This window comes from Xenopus tropicalis, chromosome 10 (assembly GCF_000004195.4).
Source record: "Xenopus tropicalis strain Nigerian chromosome 10, UCB_Xtro_10.0, whole genome shotgun sequence".
NCBI lineage: Eukaryota > Metazoa > Chordata > Amphibia > Anura > Pipidae > Xenopus > Xenopus tropicalis.
Window position 1 is genome coordinate 12,622,753 of NC_030686.2, and position 22,426 is coordinate 12,645,178.

The 22,426-nt window shown below is 40.5% G+C and overlaps 1 protein-coding gene across 3 annotated transcripts in view; it reads right to left on the minus strand.

Annotated features, from left to right (window-relative positions):
* matn4 (matrilin 4) overlaps positions 1-22,426 on the minus strand; it is a 46,212-nt gene that overhangs the window by 13,908 nt on the left and 9,878 nt on the right. For 2 of the 3 annotated variants that reach the window (XM_002938014.5, XM_004918652.4), the window contains exons 2-7: positions 9,668-9,778; positions 6,447-7,016; positions 6,133-6,255; positions 4,611-4,733; positions 3,348-3,470; positions 2,932-3,054 (exon numbers count right to left, since the gene is read on the minus strand). In XM_002938014.5, coding sequence (XP_002938060.3) covers positions 2,932-3,054; positions 3,348-3,470; positions 4,611-4,733; positions 6,133-6,255; positions 6,447-7,016; positions 9,668-9,746 — 1,141 coding nt within the window. In that variant the 5' untranslated portion in view covers positions 9,747-9,778. The remainder of the gene's footprint in view (positions 1-2,931; positions 3,055-3,347; positions 3,471-4,610; positions 4,734-6,132; positions 6,256-6,446; positions 7,017-9,667; positions 9,779-22,426) is intronic. The other variant, XM_004918653.4, reaches the window with a different exon arrangement.

Sequence of the window (22,426 nt, forward strand, 5' to 3'; positions counted from 1 at the left end):
CTCTGCGGTCTTGAAAGATTCTGACTGCGAAGAATGTCGGCATTGACTAAGCAAAAGGCATCCCAGCCAACTCCTCCAGACCTCAGAGGAACGTTGTCCTGCCCAGACTCTCTACATTAACTCTTTGCCATGAAGTGTGGGATATCATAATGTTTGAGCAGGTATTGGGCCCCAAACTATGGATTTGCCTGTTTATATGGAGATTTTGTTTTAATCTTGGTAGCAATAATATATATATATATTATATAGGTGGTGGCACTAAACATCTACTGCAATTAGTCTTCCTGGATTCTAATTTATTATGTAGTTTGACGTTGTAGTATTGTGGCTTAGTAAGATAATACAGGTATAGGACCCGTTATCCAGACCAAGGGTATTCCGGATAAGGGGTCTTTCCATAATTTGGATCTCCATACCTTAAGTCTACTAAAAAATCAATAAAACATAATTAAACCCAATAGGATTATTTTGCCTCCAATAAGGGGTAATTATATCTTAGTTGGGATCAAGTACAGGTACTGTTTTATTATTACAGAGAAAAGGGAATCATTTAACCATGAAATAAACCCAATAGGGCTGTTCTGCCCCCAATAAGGGGTAATTATATCTTAGTTGGGATCAAGTACAGGTACTGTTTTATTATTACAGAGAAAAGGGAATCATTTAACCATGAAATAAACCCAATAGGGCTGTTCTGCCCCCAATAAGGGGTAATTATATCTTAGTTGGGATCAAGTACAGGTACTGTTTTATTATTACAGAGAAAAGGGAATCATTTAACCATTAAATAAACCCAATGGGACTGTTCTGCCCCAATAAGGGGTAATTATATCTTAGTTGGGATCAAGTACAGGTACTGTTTTATTATTACAGAGAAAAGGGAATCATTTAACCATTAAATAAACCCAATGGGACTGTTCTGCCCCAATAAGGGGTAATTATATCTTAGTTGGGATCAAGTACAGGTACTGTTTTATTATTACAGAGAAAAGGGAATCATTTAACCATTAAATAAACCCAATAGGGCTGTTCTGCCCCCAATAAGGGGTAATTATATCTTAGTTGGGATCAAGTACAGGTAGTGTTTTATTATTACAGAGAAAAGGGAATCAGTTTTAAAATTCTGAATTATTTGATTAAAATGGAGTCTATGGGAGACAGGCTTTCCGTAATTAAGAGCTTTCTGGATAACTGGTTTCCGGATAAGGGATCCCATACCTGCAATTACATTGATGAGTTACTGGTTATGGTTAGTCCCTAGACCAAACTACTTGAAAGGATGCCTACCATTCAGTGAGGGACCTGTATAACAACTGATCATACCTGTGAACTGTCTATTGTTTGGGGAGACCCAGAAACTGAGCATGGTTTGAGAATAGATAAGTTGTTGCTGGGTCCAACCATGTATGGAAGACGTACGCTAATTTTGGAATTTGTCATTAGGAACCCTGAATGCAGACAGAATAGAGTTTATGGTGCACACAGAGTTCTCCACTTATTTCAATGGGTGAAAAGGGCCCAGTTCCATGTTCCAGATGATTCAGGAAAACCAATGAGTATGGCTTCCAAGTTAAATTTAGGTAGCATTAATTGTTTGTTAAACCACTTATGGAACCAGCATCAGTGCTTTTAAGTTGTGCCCAAATATAGTCAGATAATACCTCCAAACATAGAGAAGTTGCCTACATTCTTTACACTACTGCATTAACCTTCCTGGTAAAGAGTCAACAAGAACCAATTGTTTAGATTGTATACCTGAGCAAAGCCCAGGAAATGACTTGGGAATTAAATAACCCCCAGGGCAAAAAAAATGTCCCATGCAAACCTGAAATAAAAGATTGGGGTCTTGGGTAATATTTGTCATTTATCCTCCATCCCTGAAGCTAGAAGAGACAGATATCTTCAGTAGGTAGGGTGATACCTTGCCCCTCACCAATGGAGCTTTTAGGCATCATATGCCATTCCCTGCCCACACCCACACAAAAAACTCTAGGCTTTTGGTCCTCTGTTAGGGTGAATACACACAGAGCTACTTGTCACGGCTACTAAACACCAGAAAATCCCCTGCCATAGACAATACTGAGAATTGCCTCTGCTAAACACACATAGAGACAATTATCAGTAAATGATCAGTATTGTCTATTTTTGTAGCCTCGACAAGTAGTGATGGGCGAAATATTTCAACAGGAATGGATTCGCGGGGAATTTCCGCGTTTTGCCATTGGCAGATTGTTTTGCGATACGGATAAAAAAATTTGCCACGGAAAAATTTGCCACGCGTCCAAAAATTGTCAAAAGAATAGCCGTGCGACAAGAGAATAGCCGCGGGTGACAAAAGAATAGCCGCGGGCGACAAAAGAATAGCCGCTGGCAACAAAAGAATAGCCGCGGGCGACAAAAGAATAGCCGCGTGACAAACGAATAGCCATGCGATAAAAGTCGTGGGTGACAAATTTTTTTTGATGTGCAACATTTTCACTGCTTCGCGAGTTTTTCGCCATTTCGCGAATCTTTTGAAAGTTTTGCGAATTTTTCTGCAAAACGGGACACATTCGCTCATCACTATCAACAAGTAGCTGCTGCTAGTAGCTCTGTGTGTCTTCACCCTTAAGGCAAGAGAGGCATTACTTCTTTTTATTGTTTCTTTATTAATTATTGGATTCCAATGAATATGAAAGGACATGCCTTGACTGGGTGATAGAAATATTCATCATTCATTGGCCCGTTATTATAAAATCCAGTTAATATGTCACTGGCTTGTGATGACAAAATAAAAACATGCATGTTGATAAGCCCCGGACCAATGAGCTTCTACAAATGGCTGTAAAGAATAAATAAGTATGATCCCAATAATTTAATCCCATAAAAGAGTTATGAGTCCCATTGGGGTTAACCTGACTAAGCCCACGGTAGAAAACAATAGCAACTTACTTGAGCAGGTTTTTTTATCATTGTTAAGTTGGTACCCTGAACGGCAAGCACAAGTATAGGAACCAAGGGAGCTGATACACAATTGCTCACAGCCATGATTTCCTTGCGAGCAAAGGTCTATCACTGGTAAAAAACGAAAAAAATCAAAACATAATCATTCGACACGGGAGTAATAGTGCTGAGTGTATCATTTAGTGCAGTTGTCCCAGCTCCATGGGCAGTATAAGGAATTTTCCGGACCCCACCCATGATAAAATGCTAACAATAATAAAGCCAACGCAACCAATTTGGTATAATAACCCATATCAGGATGAATAGATTGTAAGTTATATTCCACTTATCACACCCCTCTATGGTGCTGTGCATTATAGCCTGGAACTATGGATAGTGCATATATAAAGCCATAGAGAACGTACTTGAGCAAGTCTTTTTATCCTCGTTGAGTTGGTACCCTGCCCGACATGCGCAAGAGTAGGATCCCGGGGAGCTCACACAGATCTGCTCGCAGCCATGATTTCCTTGAGAACAGAGGTCTATCACTGAAAAACAACATGTTCAAAATTAGCACAAAATAATATTAATTTTAAAATTCAATATCATTCTAGACAAGTTAAGTGCGGCTTGATAAGGAGTGGCTAACTTTGGTTGAAGGGGAACTCCGTCCTAACAGAACCTATGCTTTTTGAATAGTGATGAGTAGCGATGAGCGAATTGTTTCACCAGGAATGGATTCGCAGCGAATTTCCGCATTTCGCCTTTGGCGAATTGTTTCGCGAAACTTCCGTGAAAAATTTGTCGCCCGGAATTGTTTTTTTGTTGCGTGTCAAAAAGGGCGTGGTTGCGTCAAATTGCCCGCAGTCGCATCAAAAAAGCAAGGGCTACAAAAAAAAAAAAAATGCGGGAGACAAAAAAGACGCAGATGAGAAAAAAATTGTGCGACAAATGCGTTTCGCAAATTTTATGGCGAAGCGAAATGGGACAGAGGAATGAATTTGTGGCCTTTCACCATCGTGAAACTGTGTCAAAAATTCTGAGCGACAAAAAAATTTGTGGTGACAGTTCCCTAAACCCCGCCCCCTGTTCCCCTGCTGATCTGGCTGACTACTTTGGGACTCAAATAAAATGTAACAGTAGCGCCTGTCCCTCAGCCTGCCTCCTCCCAATCCCACAATTCCCTGCTGCACACGTGATGTCACTAAGGAAAGGAACATCACAGTGCAATGCATTGTGGCTTATGTAGTTCCTGCATGCTGTTTGTAAGCTGTGGAGAAGTTATTACAGCTTGTAACATCAGTGTTTTAGTCCCTCCTCCCCTGCCAGGATTTCAAAGAAAGAGAAGAACTGTTTTGCAGCTGGATTTCAGCATATAAAAACGGTATTTATTCCTACTGTTTGAAGGAACAGATTACAGTGATAGGGATATTAGGGGTTTCTGTGTTGTGTGGGGCTCTTTAACAAATTTTGGTTCGAAAGCCAGAGTTTCCCCTCAATAAAAGAAGCAAGGAGCTCAGGACTAGAATAGGTCCAAACTAGGACCTCTCTCAATCAGTGCTTAGATTGTTAGTTATTTTCCACATTGGTCTTAATTCCCTAAAGTGCTGTGCATTACTGGGACTACAGATATTGAGCAACGCAATGCATCATTTTACAGTGGATTCATGAAGCCATGGAGAACATACGTGAGCAAGTCTTTTTATCCTCGTTGAGTTGGTACCCTGCCCGACATGTGCAAGAGTAGGATCCTGGGGAGCTCACACAGATCTGCTCGCAGCCATGATTTCCTTGAGCGCAGAGGTCTATCACTGAAAAATAATGTGTTTCAAATGGGTATTTGTATGGGTGTAAGACACACAGTTTATTAAATGTAATTCAACAATTGCTAGCTATGGTTCATAACAAAAGTTGACAGTTCAGAACCTAAACTTATACACATCTGACAATCATTTATTTACAAAATGATCTAGATATTATAGTATCTAGAACCAAGAAAACCTAATTTAGAAGTAAATAGAAGCCATACAAATGTATTATATTGGTCCCAGTTTCTCTGGGACATCATAGAAAGCTCTGGCTCCTATGACCACTGGCCTATGAGTGTTTAGTTAATGTTTCAATGAGTTATACTATATAAAACAGGTTGCATTTAGAAGAAAATAGCATATATCCAGATAATTGCCATCTGAAGAGAGAGGTCTGGCTACTTGAGACATAGCTCCACTATAGACTAAATTAATGGCTGTACATTCACTCATATAGTTGAGTGATCCTTTGAGAATAAGAAAACATTTATGTTTGCCACAATATATCAAATCGAAATAGATCCAAATGTCTTTAACAGACCTAGTTAAACACCAGTTGATGTCTACCATAGTCCAAACTCTCTCCAGGTTCTAGGCTCAAGGCAATGAACCAGAAATGTTCCTGAGAGCAGAAGGGGGTTGTGACTACACAATCATCTTGAGGAGGCCCCGTTCTATATGCAATGGAGATATATATAGAGATACAGACCTATATGAGGCTTCTCATGTTTTTCAGAAATCACCAGTATTTAAATCTTCAGATGGGGCAGAGAAGGTTGTGGTTGGGGTGGGAATGGTGTTGCCAATCAGATTTACTTGCTGGGGTTTCTGAATCTTGATAGAATTCAGAAACTGATGGGTCTTTAACAGACTTAGTTAAACACCAGTTGATGTCTACCATAGTCCAAACTCTCTTCAGGTTCTAGGCTCAAGGCAATGAACCAGAAATGTTCCTAAGAGCAGAAGGGGGTTGTGACTGCACAATCATCTTGAGGAGGCCCCGTGCTATATGCAATGGAGATATATATAGAGATACAGACCTATATGAGGCCTCTCATTAACCAGGATTTATATCCTCAGATGGGGCAGAGCTAGGTTGTGGTTGGGGTGGCAATGGTGTTGCCAAATACCTCTCAGATTTTCTTGAATTCATAGAATTCAGAATCTGATGGGTATTTGGCTCTTAAGGGGAAAAGCACAGGCCCCAAAAAGAATTAATATTTAGGTCCTTACTTGAGCTACTGGAACCAGTTTAGTTGTATCTGCTCGCTGCATGAGAAATCCATTGCAATGCTAGTAGAACAATGTCCCTTTAGGAAATGAGATTATTTTGCACTGACGTTGGGCAAAAAAGCAAATCCAAGTGGCATATAAAGTAAAAGGATGATATATTTGTACTTACAAGAACATGTCTTCCCATCTGCATTGAGTTTGTAGCCCTCGTTACATTCACAGTAGTAGGAACTAGGGATATTTACACATTTATGCTGACATCCATGGTCCATTTCAGTGCACATGTCAACGCCTGTAAAAAAAATTATAAAGCAAACCTAATTTAAAAAGAAAACAAACTTTTGATGGTTTAGATAGGAAAAGGATCCATATTCTGACAAGTCTATGCATCAGTAAACAAGCAATAACTACTGGGTTGGGTGGGTCTAGTAGACAGTAGAATCCTGTACATATAAGAAAAGAAGCAATTATGGTTACACTCACATGATAATTTGTCCTGGAATTGAATAGACAAGTGTTGTATAAGATCAAATGATTCTACGTGGAAGACGTGGTCATCAAGAGGATGGGAGGCCATTGCTCTTAGAGAAGATACATCTGCTCTCTGTACTCCAACAGCGTAGATTTCAATGCCTGCCTCCCGAGCCTGAACAGCCACTTCCGTAACCCGATCCTGAGGTCTCCCATCAGTCACAATGATGGCTACTCTTGGAATATTTTTGGACAAAGGTCGGGCTCCTTCCTCTTCAGTGAAAGCAACATTCATGGCGTATTGTATTGCCAGCCCAGTCATTGTTCCTTGTGCCAGGGGAATGATCTCATTGATGGCCTTTTCCATGTCGGACTTGTTGGAGAAAGTTTTTAGAGAGAACACAGTTTGCACTTGGCTAGAATACTGAACCACCCCGACCCTGGTGGTGCTGAGGCCAACTTCTAGAGAATTAATGATATCAATCATAAACTTTCTCATGGTTTCAAACTCGAATGGCCGGACGCTTCTTGAGCTATCGATTATGAAGACCAGATCCATTGGACCAGATTTACATTTTTGTACTGTTGAAAAATGAAATAAGAAAATGTAAATGCATATGTTGTTATTTTTTTTATGAGACTTGCCCATTATCAGATGTAGACAATATATACTTGCACCTTAACTCCCCCCATTTTCACCTTCTACTGTAACGTTCCAACTTTTTAGGGATAGCCCCTGTCCAAATACAGTTTGTTTATACATTTTTGAATGAGTTCTCCGGGGATTCGGAAGTGGTTCCTGCTTGTTTCTGACCCATAAAGCTTTTGCCACTGTAGGGTTAGCTATAAGACGTGCAGAATGGCAGGTTTAGATGCTGCGCTACTGAGCTCCATTCACTGGATAGTGTTTGAAACGATCGAGGACAAATTACCCTTTCTTCGCCCCGGGGCTCTCCCGTGTGAATTTTTTCCGTTCCTACTGTAATTAGTTTACTTTTATACTAATGGAAGGCTCGTAAATATTTTGGCACTAGCCAAACATCATTATTTAACCACATCTGGGGGAAAAGAGTGAAACGTTCTACATGGCTGTGATTTTGGCATGTTTACTTCTGGATTATATGGGTATGGCTATAAATGCCCGTTCTTTATTCAAAGAGTCAGATATTTTACTGTAGTGTGTTCAATCTGTACATTAAATCCAAGATACTACCACTGGAAAGTCTCTCTCCTTGTGAAGTACTTATTACACACCATTGATGTGCAGAGACCACCCATAGTGTGGCTTCCATATGTCATTGAGCTTGGCTACAGTAAATGCTGCCACCACTCTCTCAGAAGGAGACATTACATACAGTATATATATATATATATATATATGGGTTCACTACAATATTGCTCACCAAATATAAGAAAAAAACTGTTTATAAGTATTCCATTCAGGTTTTATTTGCACACCACAGAGTTATCTACCATCACTAGGCACAGGGCAAAGCACAAAAATGGGGACAAAATTGCGCCTGATTAAATGCTATACTGAAAGCAATTGTGCCTGTTTCTGTTCATCATACTAGAGCTTGCCAGTTGGCCAATGTATGAGGTGCTGGTATTCTGGATAACAGGTATGAGACCTGTTATCCAGAATGCTCGAGACCTGAGGTATTCTGGATAAGGGGTCTTTCTGTAATTTAATCTCCTACCTTTAGTTTACTAAAAAAAAGTATTTAAACAGTAATTAAACCCAGCAGGATTGTTTTGGTTCCAATAAGGATTAATTATATCTTAGTTGGGATCAAGTACAGGTACTGTTTTATTATCACAGAGAAAAGGGAATCATTTAACCATTAAATAAACCCAATAGGGCTGTTCTGCCCCCAATAAGGGGTAATTATATCTTAGTTGGGATCAAGTACAGGTACTGTTTTATTATTACAGAGAAAAGGGAATCATTTAACCATTAAATAAACCCAATAGGACTGTTCTGCCCCAATAAGGGGTAATTATATCTTAGTTGGGATCAAGTACAGGTACTGTTTTATTATTACAGAGAAAAGGGAATCATTTAACCATTAAATAAACCCAATAGGGCTGTTCTGCCCCAATAAGGGGTAATTATATCTTAGTTGGGATCAAGTACAGGTAGTGTTTTATTATTACAGAGAAAAGGGAATCATTTAACCATTAAATAAACCCAATAGGGCTGTTCTGCCCCAATAAGGGGTAATTATATCTTAGTTGGGATCAAGTACAGGTACTGTTTTATTATTACAGAGAAAAGGGAATCATTTAAACATTAAATAAACCCAATAGGACTGTTCTGCCCCCAATAAGGGGTAATTATATCTTAGTTGGGATCAAGTACAGGTACTGTTTTATTATTACAGAGAAAAGGGAATCATTTAAACATTAAATAAACCCAATAGGACTGTTCTGCCCCCAATAAGGGGTAATTATATCTTAGTTGGGATCAAGTACAGGTACTGTTTTATTATTACAGAGAAAAGGGAATCATTTAACCATTAAATAAACCCAATAGAACTGTTCTGTCCCAATAAGGGGTAATTATATCTTAGTTGGGATCAAGTACAGGTACTGTTTTATTATTACAGAGAAAAGGGAATCATTTAACCATTAAATAAACCTAATAGGACTGTTCTGCCCCCAATAAGGGGTAATTATATCTTAGTTGGGATCAAGTACAGGTACTGTTTTATTATTACAGAGAAAAGGGAATCATTTAACCATTAAATAAATCCAATAGGACTGTTCTGCCCCCAGTAAGGGGTAATTATATCTTAGTTGGGATCAAGTACAGGTACTGTTTTATTATTACAGAGAAAAGGGAATCATTTAACCATGAAATAAACCCAATAGGGCTGTTCTGCCCCCAATAAGGGGTAATTATATCTTAGTTATCTTACCTTTTTATTATTAATAACCACATTATAAGCAATAATACAATTTGGACGGAGTTAAGACCCACATACATTCTTAAATTCTTACTCATATACTTGAAATATATAATAGTGTACTTTTAATTCTCACCATTAGTTGAGACATTGGTCAGAGGTACGTGGGAGTATTTGGGTGAGCTATAACCAAGGGGTTTCTTTATTATATCGAATACAGAATGCTTTGTAGAAATGTCTGTGGCAGTAAATGTATTTTGAAGAAAAAGTGGGAGAGTTGCAAGCTAGCAAGAGCCAATAATGTCCCCCCCCCCCCATACTCACCTAAGCCTGCTGTCTGCGGCCTGGCCTCCAGGGCTGCAAGAGTGATGAGAAGCAGCGTTGATATGTAGAGCATCTTCATCTTCAATCCGGAGATTTGTTTTTAACCGTCTTCTGCGAGGAATGAGAACAAACAAAAACGTATCTCAATATGACAAATAAGATCTTTTTATGCCATCTTATGCATTTATTTTCAAATATGAGGCACTGAGGGTCAGGGCTGCTCTGTCTCCTGTTCTGGGAGCCTGTGAATGTCAGATATTTTAGTGGGTGGAACAAATGTTGTGTTGAACGGAATATAACGCATTATTGTGTGCCACCCTGTGCCATCATGGGGCAATAAAAAGGATAAATAAACCCTTCTAACATCAGAAAACACCTTGGTTGCGTGGAATTATTTGGTTGATTTATTATGGGTTGATAAAATCAAATTTAGGCAAGCTTTCGTTTAACTCTTGTGTTCCAGGATTTGATCATTTACTGTGGATCTTTTATTCAATACTTGGGCAAACGGACATTCCCTGTCGAGATTTTGTGCATCCATTAATCTGTGCTATACCTCCATTCGACAGGTTGGCTTCGGGCCAGCGCAAGTTATGCATTAGATATAAAACCACAAACCCTTATGCATTGATACGAGCGGACAGGCCGCTTACTGTATTTCGGCTGGTTCCGATCAGCATGAATACACTTAATTCATTTCTAAGAACGTATGAATAAAGGCCTAGAGAATTAATTGATTTCATAATATTTTACAGTTGAACGTTGAAGAAATGTAATAGTTATATTCGTGTATATTCTGGCTTCACTTTCACCTGGCGTCTGAAGGAGATACCATCACCACTCAACATATGACTAGGAAAAGGCCATATAAATAATCAAAGCAATACGCTTCCAGGCTTCTAGAACTCGTGGGGCACAGGTTTCTGTTTAGATTGGCTCAGGTCCATAAAATATACAGTAAACCTTGCATATGTACCGCACATTATAGTGCACGATTCACTGCTTGCACTAACACTAAGGTCTCTTGTTTGGTGTAGAAGATCCTCATCTGCATAATTACTCCTTTAGAATTTGCCAACCAACTACCCCAGTCAGCTGTATATGGAGTGGAGCATTAGAACCTGGCCTAAACTCATTCCAGACCCAGCTGCAGATTTCCCTCTTGGTTTGACATTGTTTAATATAGCTGGCCACACACACACAATCTTACCATTCAGTGTGCCAGTTGAGTGGACCCATGGCTTCAGAGGAGGCAGACCTATTGGCTGTGGGGCCATTATGGGATACAATCTATTTAGGCAGTAGCCACATACTGTAACACAGTGATCCCCAACCAGTGGCTCGTGAGCAACATGTTGCTCTTCAACCCTTTGGATGTTGCTCCCAGGGGCCTCAAACCAGGGGCTAATTTTGGTATTCCTGGCTTGGAGGCAAGTGTTGATTGCATAAAACCCAGTGTAAAGCCAAACAGAGCCTTCTATAGGCTACCAGGCCACATACGGACTCTTATTTGCACCCCCAGGAATGTTATTCATGCTTGTGTTGCTCTCCAACATGTTTTCCATTTGAATGTGGCTCACGAGTATAAAAGGTTGGGGATCCCTGCAGTAACACAATAGTTTAGCCATGCTCCTATCCTATCATCCATTGCTACCGGTATCTAAAATAGTGCAGGGTTTCCTCTCTTGATTCAGTTCAGTGGGTAAAGGAGAAGGAAAGTCACTTTGGCATTTTACTGCGAATAGATTTGCCACATTAGTGCCACCTAGAACGCTATATTTATTCAGCAGAAAGCTTTACTATACCTGAGTGAAGAGCCCTAGAAGCTCCCTCTCATAGCAGCTGCCATTTTAGCTTGGTCTTGGTAGCTTCCTGCTGCAGTTATAGCCATTAGAAGCTCAGATCACACATTCCTAAGGGAGGGGGCAGTGAGTTTTTATGCATTCTTATGGGAAGTGGGAGCAGGAGAATGGAGGGGGGAGAGGGAGAGAGGAGAGAACTGAGCAGACTCAAGCCCCAAACCATGAGCCCTAAAAGAAAGGAAGTCCGATACCAAAGAACATGTTCCCAAAAAAAGAGACAAGAAATCCTGTGTTTCTTTTGATAGAGGACTCAGTGCAGCTTTTCTGTGAGTGCTTATGGCTGTATTTACATAGACCTTTCTGATAAAGCTTACTTAGTTTTTACCTTTCCTTCTCATTTAAGATTTTTAACAAAAGGACGGGTGGTGGTCAAGACTTGATGTTTTTCCCCCTGTAACACTTTGTTTATGATAGAGCAAGAGAAGGGGAATCTCGCTATACACTAAGGATATAGGCAGCAGTAGGGAACTATAAACTGGTCTATAGGACCCAAACAAGGTTTGATTACCTCCCAAACAATGAGGTCCTTTGAAACATATCAGCTTCTTCGGTAGATTTCCTAAAATCTGTCCAAATATCTGTTTTCATTAATACAGTAATCTAGGCCACACAGATCTTATAGGCACAATTAACTGCCACCATGAAGGTAATCTGGGGTAAATCCTAACCCCGAACACCAACAGGTCCCCATAATAACATGTTACTTATGAATACAGAGTGAATGTAATTGTTTCCTATAAGGGCAGAAGAGAAAGAACTAGCTGAAATAGCTTGTCTTCTCTATGCACACATTCCTATGGATTCTGTTCTAATTGGTTAAAAGGAAGCCGGACACATGCACTGCCTTCCCCAATTGACTTGCAAGTAAACAATAACCATGTGCACTCAGGTTACATGCATTGCTCATTTATAGGGTTATGTAAAGGGCTATGTTTGTCTAGGAGCAATAACCCATAGCAACCAATCAGCAGGCAGATTTTGCTGGTCACCTGTTTAAATGCAAATATCTTATTGGTTGATATAGGTTACTAAGTAGCTCCTGGGCAAACTTAGCAACTTTAATAACTTTTTCATTATTTCACTGATTTCACACTGATGTAATAATTGAACAACCATGTACACGCACACATACATATACTGTATATATATTCCCAATTGATTATGTAGCTTAAATGCTTCCATAAATCTGTATATAATGAAACAGCTCTGTCTTTCTAAACACAAGAGTGGTCTCTGTGCCCAAATGAACAATCACGCGGAATGTTTAACTCCCAGCAAGGCTCAGTATAAATGAGCCGATAGGGCCCCCTGTACATAAACCAGGAATACTCAGTCATAAAAAGCCTCCATGGAAATATCCAAGGTATTATTTAGTATCCCTAGTGGTCCTGTGTAACTAAGCCGAACGCGACTTTTCAGCTTCATTGAGACCCCATTTATTCAGCATGAGTGAGGCCCCATGTAACCAACCCAAACACAATTCAACCTCTGTAGCGTTCCTATGTATCCAAGACAGAAACTATTCAGACTTAATGAGCCAGTTGTGGACCAAGGACAATAACGATTGAATGAGACCCTCTGTAACCAGCTCAACATTACACTCATATTACACACGCGTATTCAGGTTGTAGTGTAACATGACAGAGCTCTATTCATGGAACATTGTGTAATAACATACTAATAAATAATATCAAACTAAGACTGGTGTTGATTCTAGAACTACATATGCAAGGCTCCACTGTCAAAAGACACATTGGAATACCTGCAAATACTCTAATTATAGCGCACTAATTACGTTTTAGTGAGTAGTTTGCAAGAACCTACTCGCTTCCATTGGCAGAGAGAGGAAAGGGGATATTTCCATCAGAACCACCTTGTTCTCACAATGGCTTTCTTTGTAAAGGTTAACCTTGAATTATGGAACTGCAATTATCATCTATACTGAAGTTATGTGGGAAAACTGTGTCCTATAGGAGATGCTTTGTATAATCCCAGGAAAGACAGCCTGGCTGGCAGCCTCACCACCTTCATATTGGAATTATACCCCCTCCCTTACTTATAATCAACCACTTACAATTAATCATGTGACACTCATGACATCACTAAGCACCATTTATAAGAAAGTATGTATGATGTTTGTGTATTAAATACCACCTTGCCCTGGATTAGAGATTCATATACATTATTATATAATATATACCGTATTTTTCTCCCTATAAGACGCTCCGGAATATAAGACGCACCCAATTTTAAAGGAGGAAAATCTAGAAAAAAAAGATTCTGAACCAAATACTGTAGTCAAATATTTTATATCAACTGTATAAAGTTAATTGTCTCTGGGCTCGCACATAATGAGGCTTCCCCCAGGGCCTCCCCCAAGCATCCTTCAGCTTCCCCCTGGGCCCCCCCAAGTATCCTTCAGCTTCCCCCAGGCCCCCCCCCAAGTATCCTTCAGCGTCCCCCAGGGCCTCCCCAAGTATCCTTCAGCTTCCCCCAGGGCCCCCCCCAAGTATCCTTCAGCTTCCCTAGGCCCCCCCCCAAGTATCCTTCAGCTTCCCCCAGGGCCCCCCCAAGTATCCTTCATCTTCCCCCAGGGCCCCCCCAAGTATCCTTTAGCTTCCCCCAGGGCCCCCCCCCCCCAAGTATCCTTCAGCGTCCCCCAGGGCCTCCAAGCATCCTCCAGCCCCCCCACAGCACCCCCAGCATTCTTCAGCTTCCCCCAGGGCCCCCAAGCACCTTCCATTTCCCCCCTAACCTACCCCCAGCGGCCTTCGGCTCCCGTGATGTCTTCCTCTCTGTGCCGCGGCTCCCAGCTGCTTCTGTGCTTTTATACGGTTGCGCCCTATGCGTGTGAAGTCAGTACGCACGGGCGCAACCTTATAAAAGTGAGGATGTAGCAGAGAGCCGCGGCACATAGAGGAACTTTTCCCCCCGAGTTTTGGGGAAGAAAAAGTGCGTCTTATACGGCGAAAAATACGGTATATATTATTATTTACGCTGTGCTATAGTTAGAGATTACTAGCCCCCAGCCCAAAATCTTCTGTTGACCATGTTTCTTGCTCCTTTTCATATTCCAGTCATTATTTTTGCTATAAATAAATCCACATAAAGTACACAGGGATTGAAAGGGATCAGTGTTTCCAGAGTCACAGCAACAGGTGGGGAAGAGGATCTCACCTCACTTGGAGACCAAACCATCATCCTCTGTGCTGAGGTTGCAGGTTACAAGTACATGGAGTAGGTGGCATTAAGATATTTCAGTGGGCACAAGGGTTGCTGAGGGCTATAAAGAATACCTATTTGTCATTAGGGCCCATGGACCTTGATATATAATGCAAATCAGAGGGCAGAACCCCCAATAGGAGAACAATCTGAGGTCATGAGTTGAGTCTTGTTTTCTTACTTCTTCCTTATATTGTAGGCTATTTTATATATTGTTGTGCCCACTTGGGCATGGCCCTTGGGTGCTTATATAGAGAAAATACTTTTCAAAAAAAGATATCCACAGCCCACCAATAAGCACTTAAGCTAAAGGGAGAGGGGCACCCCTCTTTCCACAATCATTGCATGTTCATAATGTCCTGCACCAAGGTCTGGTAGATAGGGCAACACCTGACTCAAATACATCAATGAGTATAATACCAGATTAAAAATCACTGAATAATGTACCTCAAATGTACCAGTAAGGTGTAACAATAACCAATCCAATTTCTTGGAACTCCAGATGAACTCTGGGGCAACCTGGAAGTTCCTAACGATCCTGAACAACTGACAAGGCCGGCTTCTGTATTCTAGAGCTTCCAATGGATTATTTTTCAAGGGGGCCTTTAAAAAAACAGAAAGCAGCAGGTCTCACACTAGGAGCTCGGGTCATAAAATGAAAAGACGATCAATCAGCTTCAATGAAAAACAAATTACAGACTTGTGTGGAAAAAAACGAAATCCCCCCAGTCATTGCCCAGTTCATGCAAGTCGTGAGGCTGTGCCATACTGGGTAATATCGCATGTCACGGAAGGGGGAAAATGCTGCTTTAGCATAACTGGACTTGAAATAAACATTCCAGCAAGTCACATAAAATTAACTAACCCTTTCTTACCATAGGCGCAACCAAAAAAGCTGCCCAGTTCATCCAAGTACATCTATCAACTTGACTTATTTCAATATACCAAGAAACTTGTACAACGTGAAGCTGCAGGGACAGGCTATGGATGCTTTGCCAACCACTAAGTAATGTAATATGTTCTGCAAACCTTGATATTGGACTAATAACCAATAGCCGGTAATGGTTACCTGCTTGGTTTCTATGGATTACAAGGCCAGGGCAATTATTGCACCTTTTGTTACATTAGTTGGGTTTAAGCAAGTAGACTATTTTTCTCAAATGGCAAACCCTTTTCTTTAGGCCTCCAGAAGTTTACTCTCTGCATGAAGATGGCTGTTTTAAGGGGTAATTATATCTTAGTTGGGATCAAGTACAGGTACTGTTTTATTATTACAGAGAAAAAGGAATCATTTAACCATGAAATAAACCCAATAGGGCTGTTCTGCCCCCAATAAGGGGTAATTATATCTTAGTTGGGATCAAGTACAGGTACTGTTTTATTATTACAGAGAAAAGGGAATCATTTAACCATTAAATAAACCCAATAGGGCTGTTCTGCCCCCAATAAGGGGTAATTATATCTTAGTTGGGATCAAGTACAGGTACTGTTTTATTATTACAGAGAAAAGGGAATCATTTAACCATTAAATAAACCCAATAGGATTGTTCTGCCCCCAATAAGGGATAATTATATCTTAGTTGGGATCAAGTACAGGTACTGTTTTATTATTACAGAGAAAAGGGAATCATTTAACCATTAAATAAACCCAATAAGGCTGTTCTGCCCCCAATAAGGGGTAATTATATCTTAGTTGGGATCAAGTACAGGTACTGTTTTATTATTACAGAGAAAAGGGAATCATTTAACCATTAAATAAACCCAATAGGGCTGTTCTGCCCCCAATAAGGGGTAATTATATCTTAGTTGGGATCAAGTACAGGTACTGTTTTATTATTACAGAGAAAAGGGAATCATTTAACCATTAAATAAACCCAATAGGGCTGTTCTGCCCCCAATAAGGGGTAATTATATCTTAGTTGGGATCAAGTACAGGTACTGTTTTATTATTACAGAGAAAAGGGAATCATTTAACCATTAAATAAACCCAATAGGATTGTTCTGCCCCCAATAAGGGATAATTATATCTTAGTTGGGATCAAGTACAGGTACTGTTTTATTATTACAGAGAAAAGGGAATCATTTAACCATTAAATAAACCCAATAGGGCTGTTCTGCCCCCAATAAGGGGTAATTATATCTTAGTTGGGATCAAGTACAGGTACTGTTTTATTATTACAGAGAAAAGGGAATCATTTAACCATTAAATAAACCCAATAGGGCTGTTCTGCCCCCAATAAGGGGTAATTATATCTTAGTTGGGATCAAGTACAGGTACTGTTTTATTATTACAGAGAAAAGGGAATCATGTAACCATTAAATAAACCCAATAGGACTGTTCTGCCCCAATAAGGGGTAATTATATCTTAGTTGGGATCAAGTACAGGTACTGTTTTATTATTACAGAGAAAAGGGAATCATTTAACCATTAAAGGAACAGTAACACCAAAAAATCAAAGTGTATAAAAGGAACTACAGTATAATGTACTGTTGCCCTGCACTGGTGCAACTGGTGTATTTGCTTTAGAAACATTACTATAGTTTAGTAAATGAAGCTGCTGTGTAGCCATGGGGGCAGCCATTTAAAAGAGAAAAGGCACAGGTTACATAGCAGATAACAGATAAGTTTTGTACAGTACAATGGCGTTTTATATGTTATCTGCTATGTAACCTGTGCCTTTTCTCCTTTTTCCAGCTTGAATGGCTGCCCCCATGGCTACACAGCAGCTTTTTATGTAAACTATAGAAGTGTTTCTAAAGCAAATGTGCAAATTTTACCAGTGCAGGGCAACAGTGCATTGTATTATGATTACTTAAAAATGTTTTTATTTTTTGGTGTTACTGTTCCTTTAAATAAACCCAATAGGGCTGTTCTGCCCCCAATAAGGGGTAATTATATCTTAGTTTGGATCAAGTACAGGTACTGTTTTATTATTACAGAGAAAAGGGAATCATTTAACCATTAAATAAACCCAATAGGGCTGTTCTGCCCCCAATAAGGGGTAATTATATCTTAGTTGGGATCAAGTACAGGTACTGTTTTATTATTACAGAGAAAAGGGAATCATTTAACCATTAAATAAACCCAATAGGGCTGTTCTGCCCCAATAAGGGGTAATTATATCTTAGTTGGGATCAAGTACAGGTACTGTTTTATTATTACAGAGAAAAGGGAATCAGTTCTAAAATTCTGAATTATTTGATTATGGGAGAAGGGCTCTCCGTAATTCGGAGCTTTCTGGATAATGGGTTTCCGGATAAGGGGTCCGATACCTGTACTCTAAACCGCACCAGTTTGGTTGCCAATAGAAACCCTTCAGCACTTAGTTTTTAATCAGTCTACTGCAAGTTACAAAACTGAGGCAGAGGTCAAGGTGGTTGTTCTGGACAACTGTTGGTCTCCCTGAAGGCAGGACAGGCCATATTTTACAATTGGATTTGTGTGACTTTGGGCAGCCAGATATTGTAGAATCTCAGCCAAATTTAATAGTTATTTGCTAGTAAACCTAGTAGCCAACCTTCTCCAGCCAATGTCTTACAGTATATGCATCTTCACAGTCCGTTAAGTCCACTGTCCATTACTTTCATTAGACAAAACCGTATTTTTCGGTTGGCGTCCCCTGTAAGACATCCCAGACTGATTTTCTCACCTTTATTTCTATGGGAATATTCTTCCACCCTTGTGAAACCTTGTAAGCGTTTTATAGGTTTTTCTTTTTATGATGTCTACTGCACGATGCAGCAATGAGAAGGGCCAACCAAATGGGGCTTTGTGTCTACATAGCTACATACCTGGATTTGTTTAATAGTCAGTGTCTGGCCATGTGAATGTGGAATTTACTGTCTGTGGGTCTACTGGTTCTGTCAGTGTTTGTACAGCTAATGTTACAACTGCAGAAAAGTAGAAATAGACTTCACACAAGCTGATGTAGAAGCTGGACTTCAGGCTTGGCCCAAAGCAAAGAGAATGCCCAGAATAAAAGTCGGATATCACTAGTGATGAGCAAATCTGTACCGTTTCGCTTCACCGTAAAATTCGCGAATCTTTCAAAAGATCCACGAAACGGCGAAAAATTCGCGAAACGGCAAAAAAAAAAAGTCGCCGAGGCTATTATTTTGCCGCGCGGCTATTATCTTGTCGTCCGTGGCTTTTATTTTGTCGCACGGCTATTCTTTTGTCACCCGCGGCTATTATTTTGTCGTGCAGCTATTATTTTGTCACCCACGGCTATTATTTCGTCGCTCGGCTATTATTTTGTCGCCCGCGGCTATTATTTTGTTACCCATGGCTATTATTTCGTCGCTCGGCTATTATTTTGTCGCCCGCGGCTATTATTTTGTCACCCGCGGCTATTATTTCGTTGCACGGCTATTCTTTTGTAACCCACGGCTATTATTTTGTCACCCGCGGCTATTATTTCGTCGCTCGGCTATTATTTTGTCGCCCGCGGCTATTATTTCGCCGCCTGGCTATTATTTTGTTGCACGGCTATTATTTTGTCGTTTTTCTGCACCGAATTTTTTCATCCGTTTCGCAAAACAATCTGCCAATGGCGAAACACGGAAATTCGCCGTGAATCCATGCCTGGCGAAACATTTCACCCATCACTAGATATCACTTGTACTATATTTTCCTCTTTGGATATTCTCTAGATTGGAACCCCAATCACAAATTAAACTTATCAGTGTTAATATAAAATAAAAACATAATATGGACCAACTGGTTCTTTATAAAGAAATAGACCTAAGTAAATGTTCTCTGCTGTCTCTTCTTTTCTTTTATTTATTAAACCAAGGAATCTACTAGGTAAGTTTTTATCATCGCTACCCACCCCCGCGCCCCCAAATGCAGAAATATTAGAATTAAACAATCAATATTATTTCTCTACAAGGTTCCATATGAAAGATGATTGCATTTCAGAGATCAGACACTGTGCATGCAGGATAAACAGATTATAGTCTATGGCAGTGATCCCTAACCAGTGGCTCAGGGGCAACATGTTGCTCCCCAACCCCTTGGATGTTGCTCTCAGTGCCCCCAAACCAGGGAGTTATTTTTGAATTCCTGACTTGGGGCAAGTTTTGGTTGGATAAAAACAAGATTTCCTACCAAATAAAGCCCCCTGTAAGCTGATAGGGTGCATAGAGGCCCCTAATAGCCAATCACAGCCCTTATTTGGCTCCTCCATGAACTTTTATGGTGCTTGTGTTGCTCCCCAAGTCTTTTTACATTTGACTGTGGCTCCCGAGTTAGAAAGGTTGGGAACCCCTGACCCTAACCTGCCCAATTCTATCAGCCCAAGCTGTCATTGATATATATATATATAAATGTGTGCACACCCCTCTCTGATGTCACCAAAGTGGGCGGCTGTAAGTATATATATATGAGTAAAGGCGGGTGGTCTGATTAAGAGGAAATTTGATGTCTGCCATCCATCTGTGACCCACAGATAAAGTGATTGGACGTCCCACATGTCCCATGGATTTTGGGCCAGTCACATCATTTGACATTTGACAAAACTATTAATACTATAATAATACTACGAGACCCCATTTTAATCAACATAAAAAACCAGGAAAGGTAATACAGCGTGGCAGCCAGTATATTAGGCACCTCTCAAGTGTGTTAAATCCCTAACTTTATCGCACCAGTCTGAGGACTTACTTACCTTTTCTTTTCAGTATTTCACAGGCTCACCCATGTGCAATGTAGTAAAATTGGAGAAAACTACTGTTCTCTAAAATCTGAAATGGATCATGGATATACCTGTAATTAGTGATGAGCGAATCTGTCCCGTTTTGCTTCGCCGGAAAATTAGCGAATCTTTCAAAAGATTCATAAAACGGCGAAAAATTCACGAAACAGCGAAAGACTATTCTTTTGTCGCCCACGGCTATTCTCTTGTCGCATGGCTATTCTTTTGTCGCCCGCAGCTATTCTTTTGTTGCCCACGGCTATTCTTTTGTCGCACGGCTATTCTTTTGTCGCATGGCTATTCTTTTGTCGCACGGCTATTCTTTTGTCGCACGGCTATTCTTTTGTCGCCCACGGCTATTCTTTTGTCGCCCATGGCTATTCTTTTGTCGCCCACGGCTATTCTTTTGTCTCCCACGGCTATTCTTTTGTCACATGGCTATTCTTTTGTCGCACGGCTATTCTTTTGTCGCACACGGCTATTCTTTTGTCGCATGGCTATTCTTTTGTTGCACGGCTATTCTTTCATCGCATGGCTATTCTTTTGTCGCACGGCTATTCTTTTGTTGCACAGCTATTCTTTTGTTGCACGGCTATTCTTTCATCGCATGGCTATTCTTTTGTCGCACGGCTATTCTTTTGACGCGGGCGACAATCTTTGGACGCGCAGCAAATTATTCCGTGCCAGACTTTTTCATCCGTTTCATGAAACAATCCACCAACGGCGAAACACGGAAATTCGCCGCAAATCCATGCCTGGCAAAACATTTCGCCCATCACTACCTGTAATATCTGCACTGGTCTACACCTACTGAACGGCCATGTTTAGTCTCCTGGCAAGTGGCCTAGCAAATTGCTGCTGACTATATGCACAGTTGCATTTGATTGAGCCCAGAGAAAGACAAATCCTAGAAGCCTCACTGGTTTCCAGTCCGGTGCCGGTCGATGTATTTCATTTCCTGTCTGTGGAGTACAATGCCATGGTTTTGTAGAACCTCAGCATCTGTGAATGTCATGCATTGAGGTGTAATAAAGTCAGCCCCAGGGGCACGGTGAGGAGGGAAAGCCTGCTCTGATTAGGTAGGTGTGCTGGGGAGACTGTCACTCGACACTGTAGAGGAATGCGTGTCTATCCCAACACCACAATGGCTCGATTCTTGTACCATTAAAACTGGGCTACAAAGGAAATGCTAATGTGTTCCGGGAAAGGACTGCTTATTTCTACTGTTCCTTAGTGATGATTTCAAACCAAAATGCCTCTCCTTTACATGAGTGCGGGGCTACTTGGGTCCTGGAATTTGCACCCAGTTCCTAATGGGAACTCAAAGGGTTGGATCTATCTTAGCATACTGAGGGGCATAACCGGGAATCCCCTTCCTTTGCACGTCATTCAGGATGAGCATAGCAGGACCACAGAAGGACTCAAGATTCAAGGGTGTCTATTTATCAATTATTATTATTATTAACATTTATTTATAAAGCGCCAACATATTCCGCAGCGCTGTACAATAAGTGGGTTACATACATTGGACATACAGAGTAACATATAAAGCAATTAATAACCGATACAAGAGGTGAAGAGAGCCCTGCCCAAAAGAGCTTACAATCTACAAGGAGAAAGGGTTTAGACACAAGGGGGCACATTTACTAATTCATGAACGTCCGAAAAGCATCCGAATGCGTTTTTTTCGCAATGATCGGTATTTTGCGACTTTTTCGCGAATTGTCGAGCGCTCACTACGAAAAAGTCGCGACAATTCACGCAAAGTCATAATGGCTATGCAAAAGTCGCGACAATTCACAAAAGTCATATTGGCTATGCAAAAGTCGCGACAATTCGCGCAAGTCGTAACAGCTACGAAAGAGTCGCGACGGTGACAAAAAAATCGCAAAAAATACAAAAAAGTCGCAAAATGTTCCTTTCCAATCCGATTTTTCCCTTTTGGGATTCGGATTCGTGGATTAGTAAATCAGCCCCAA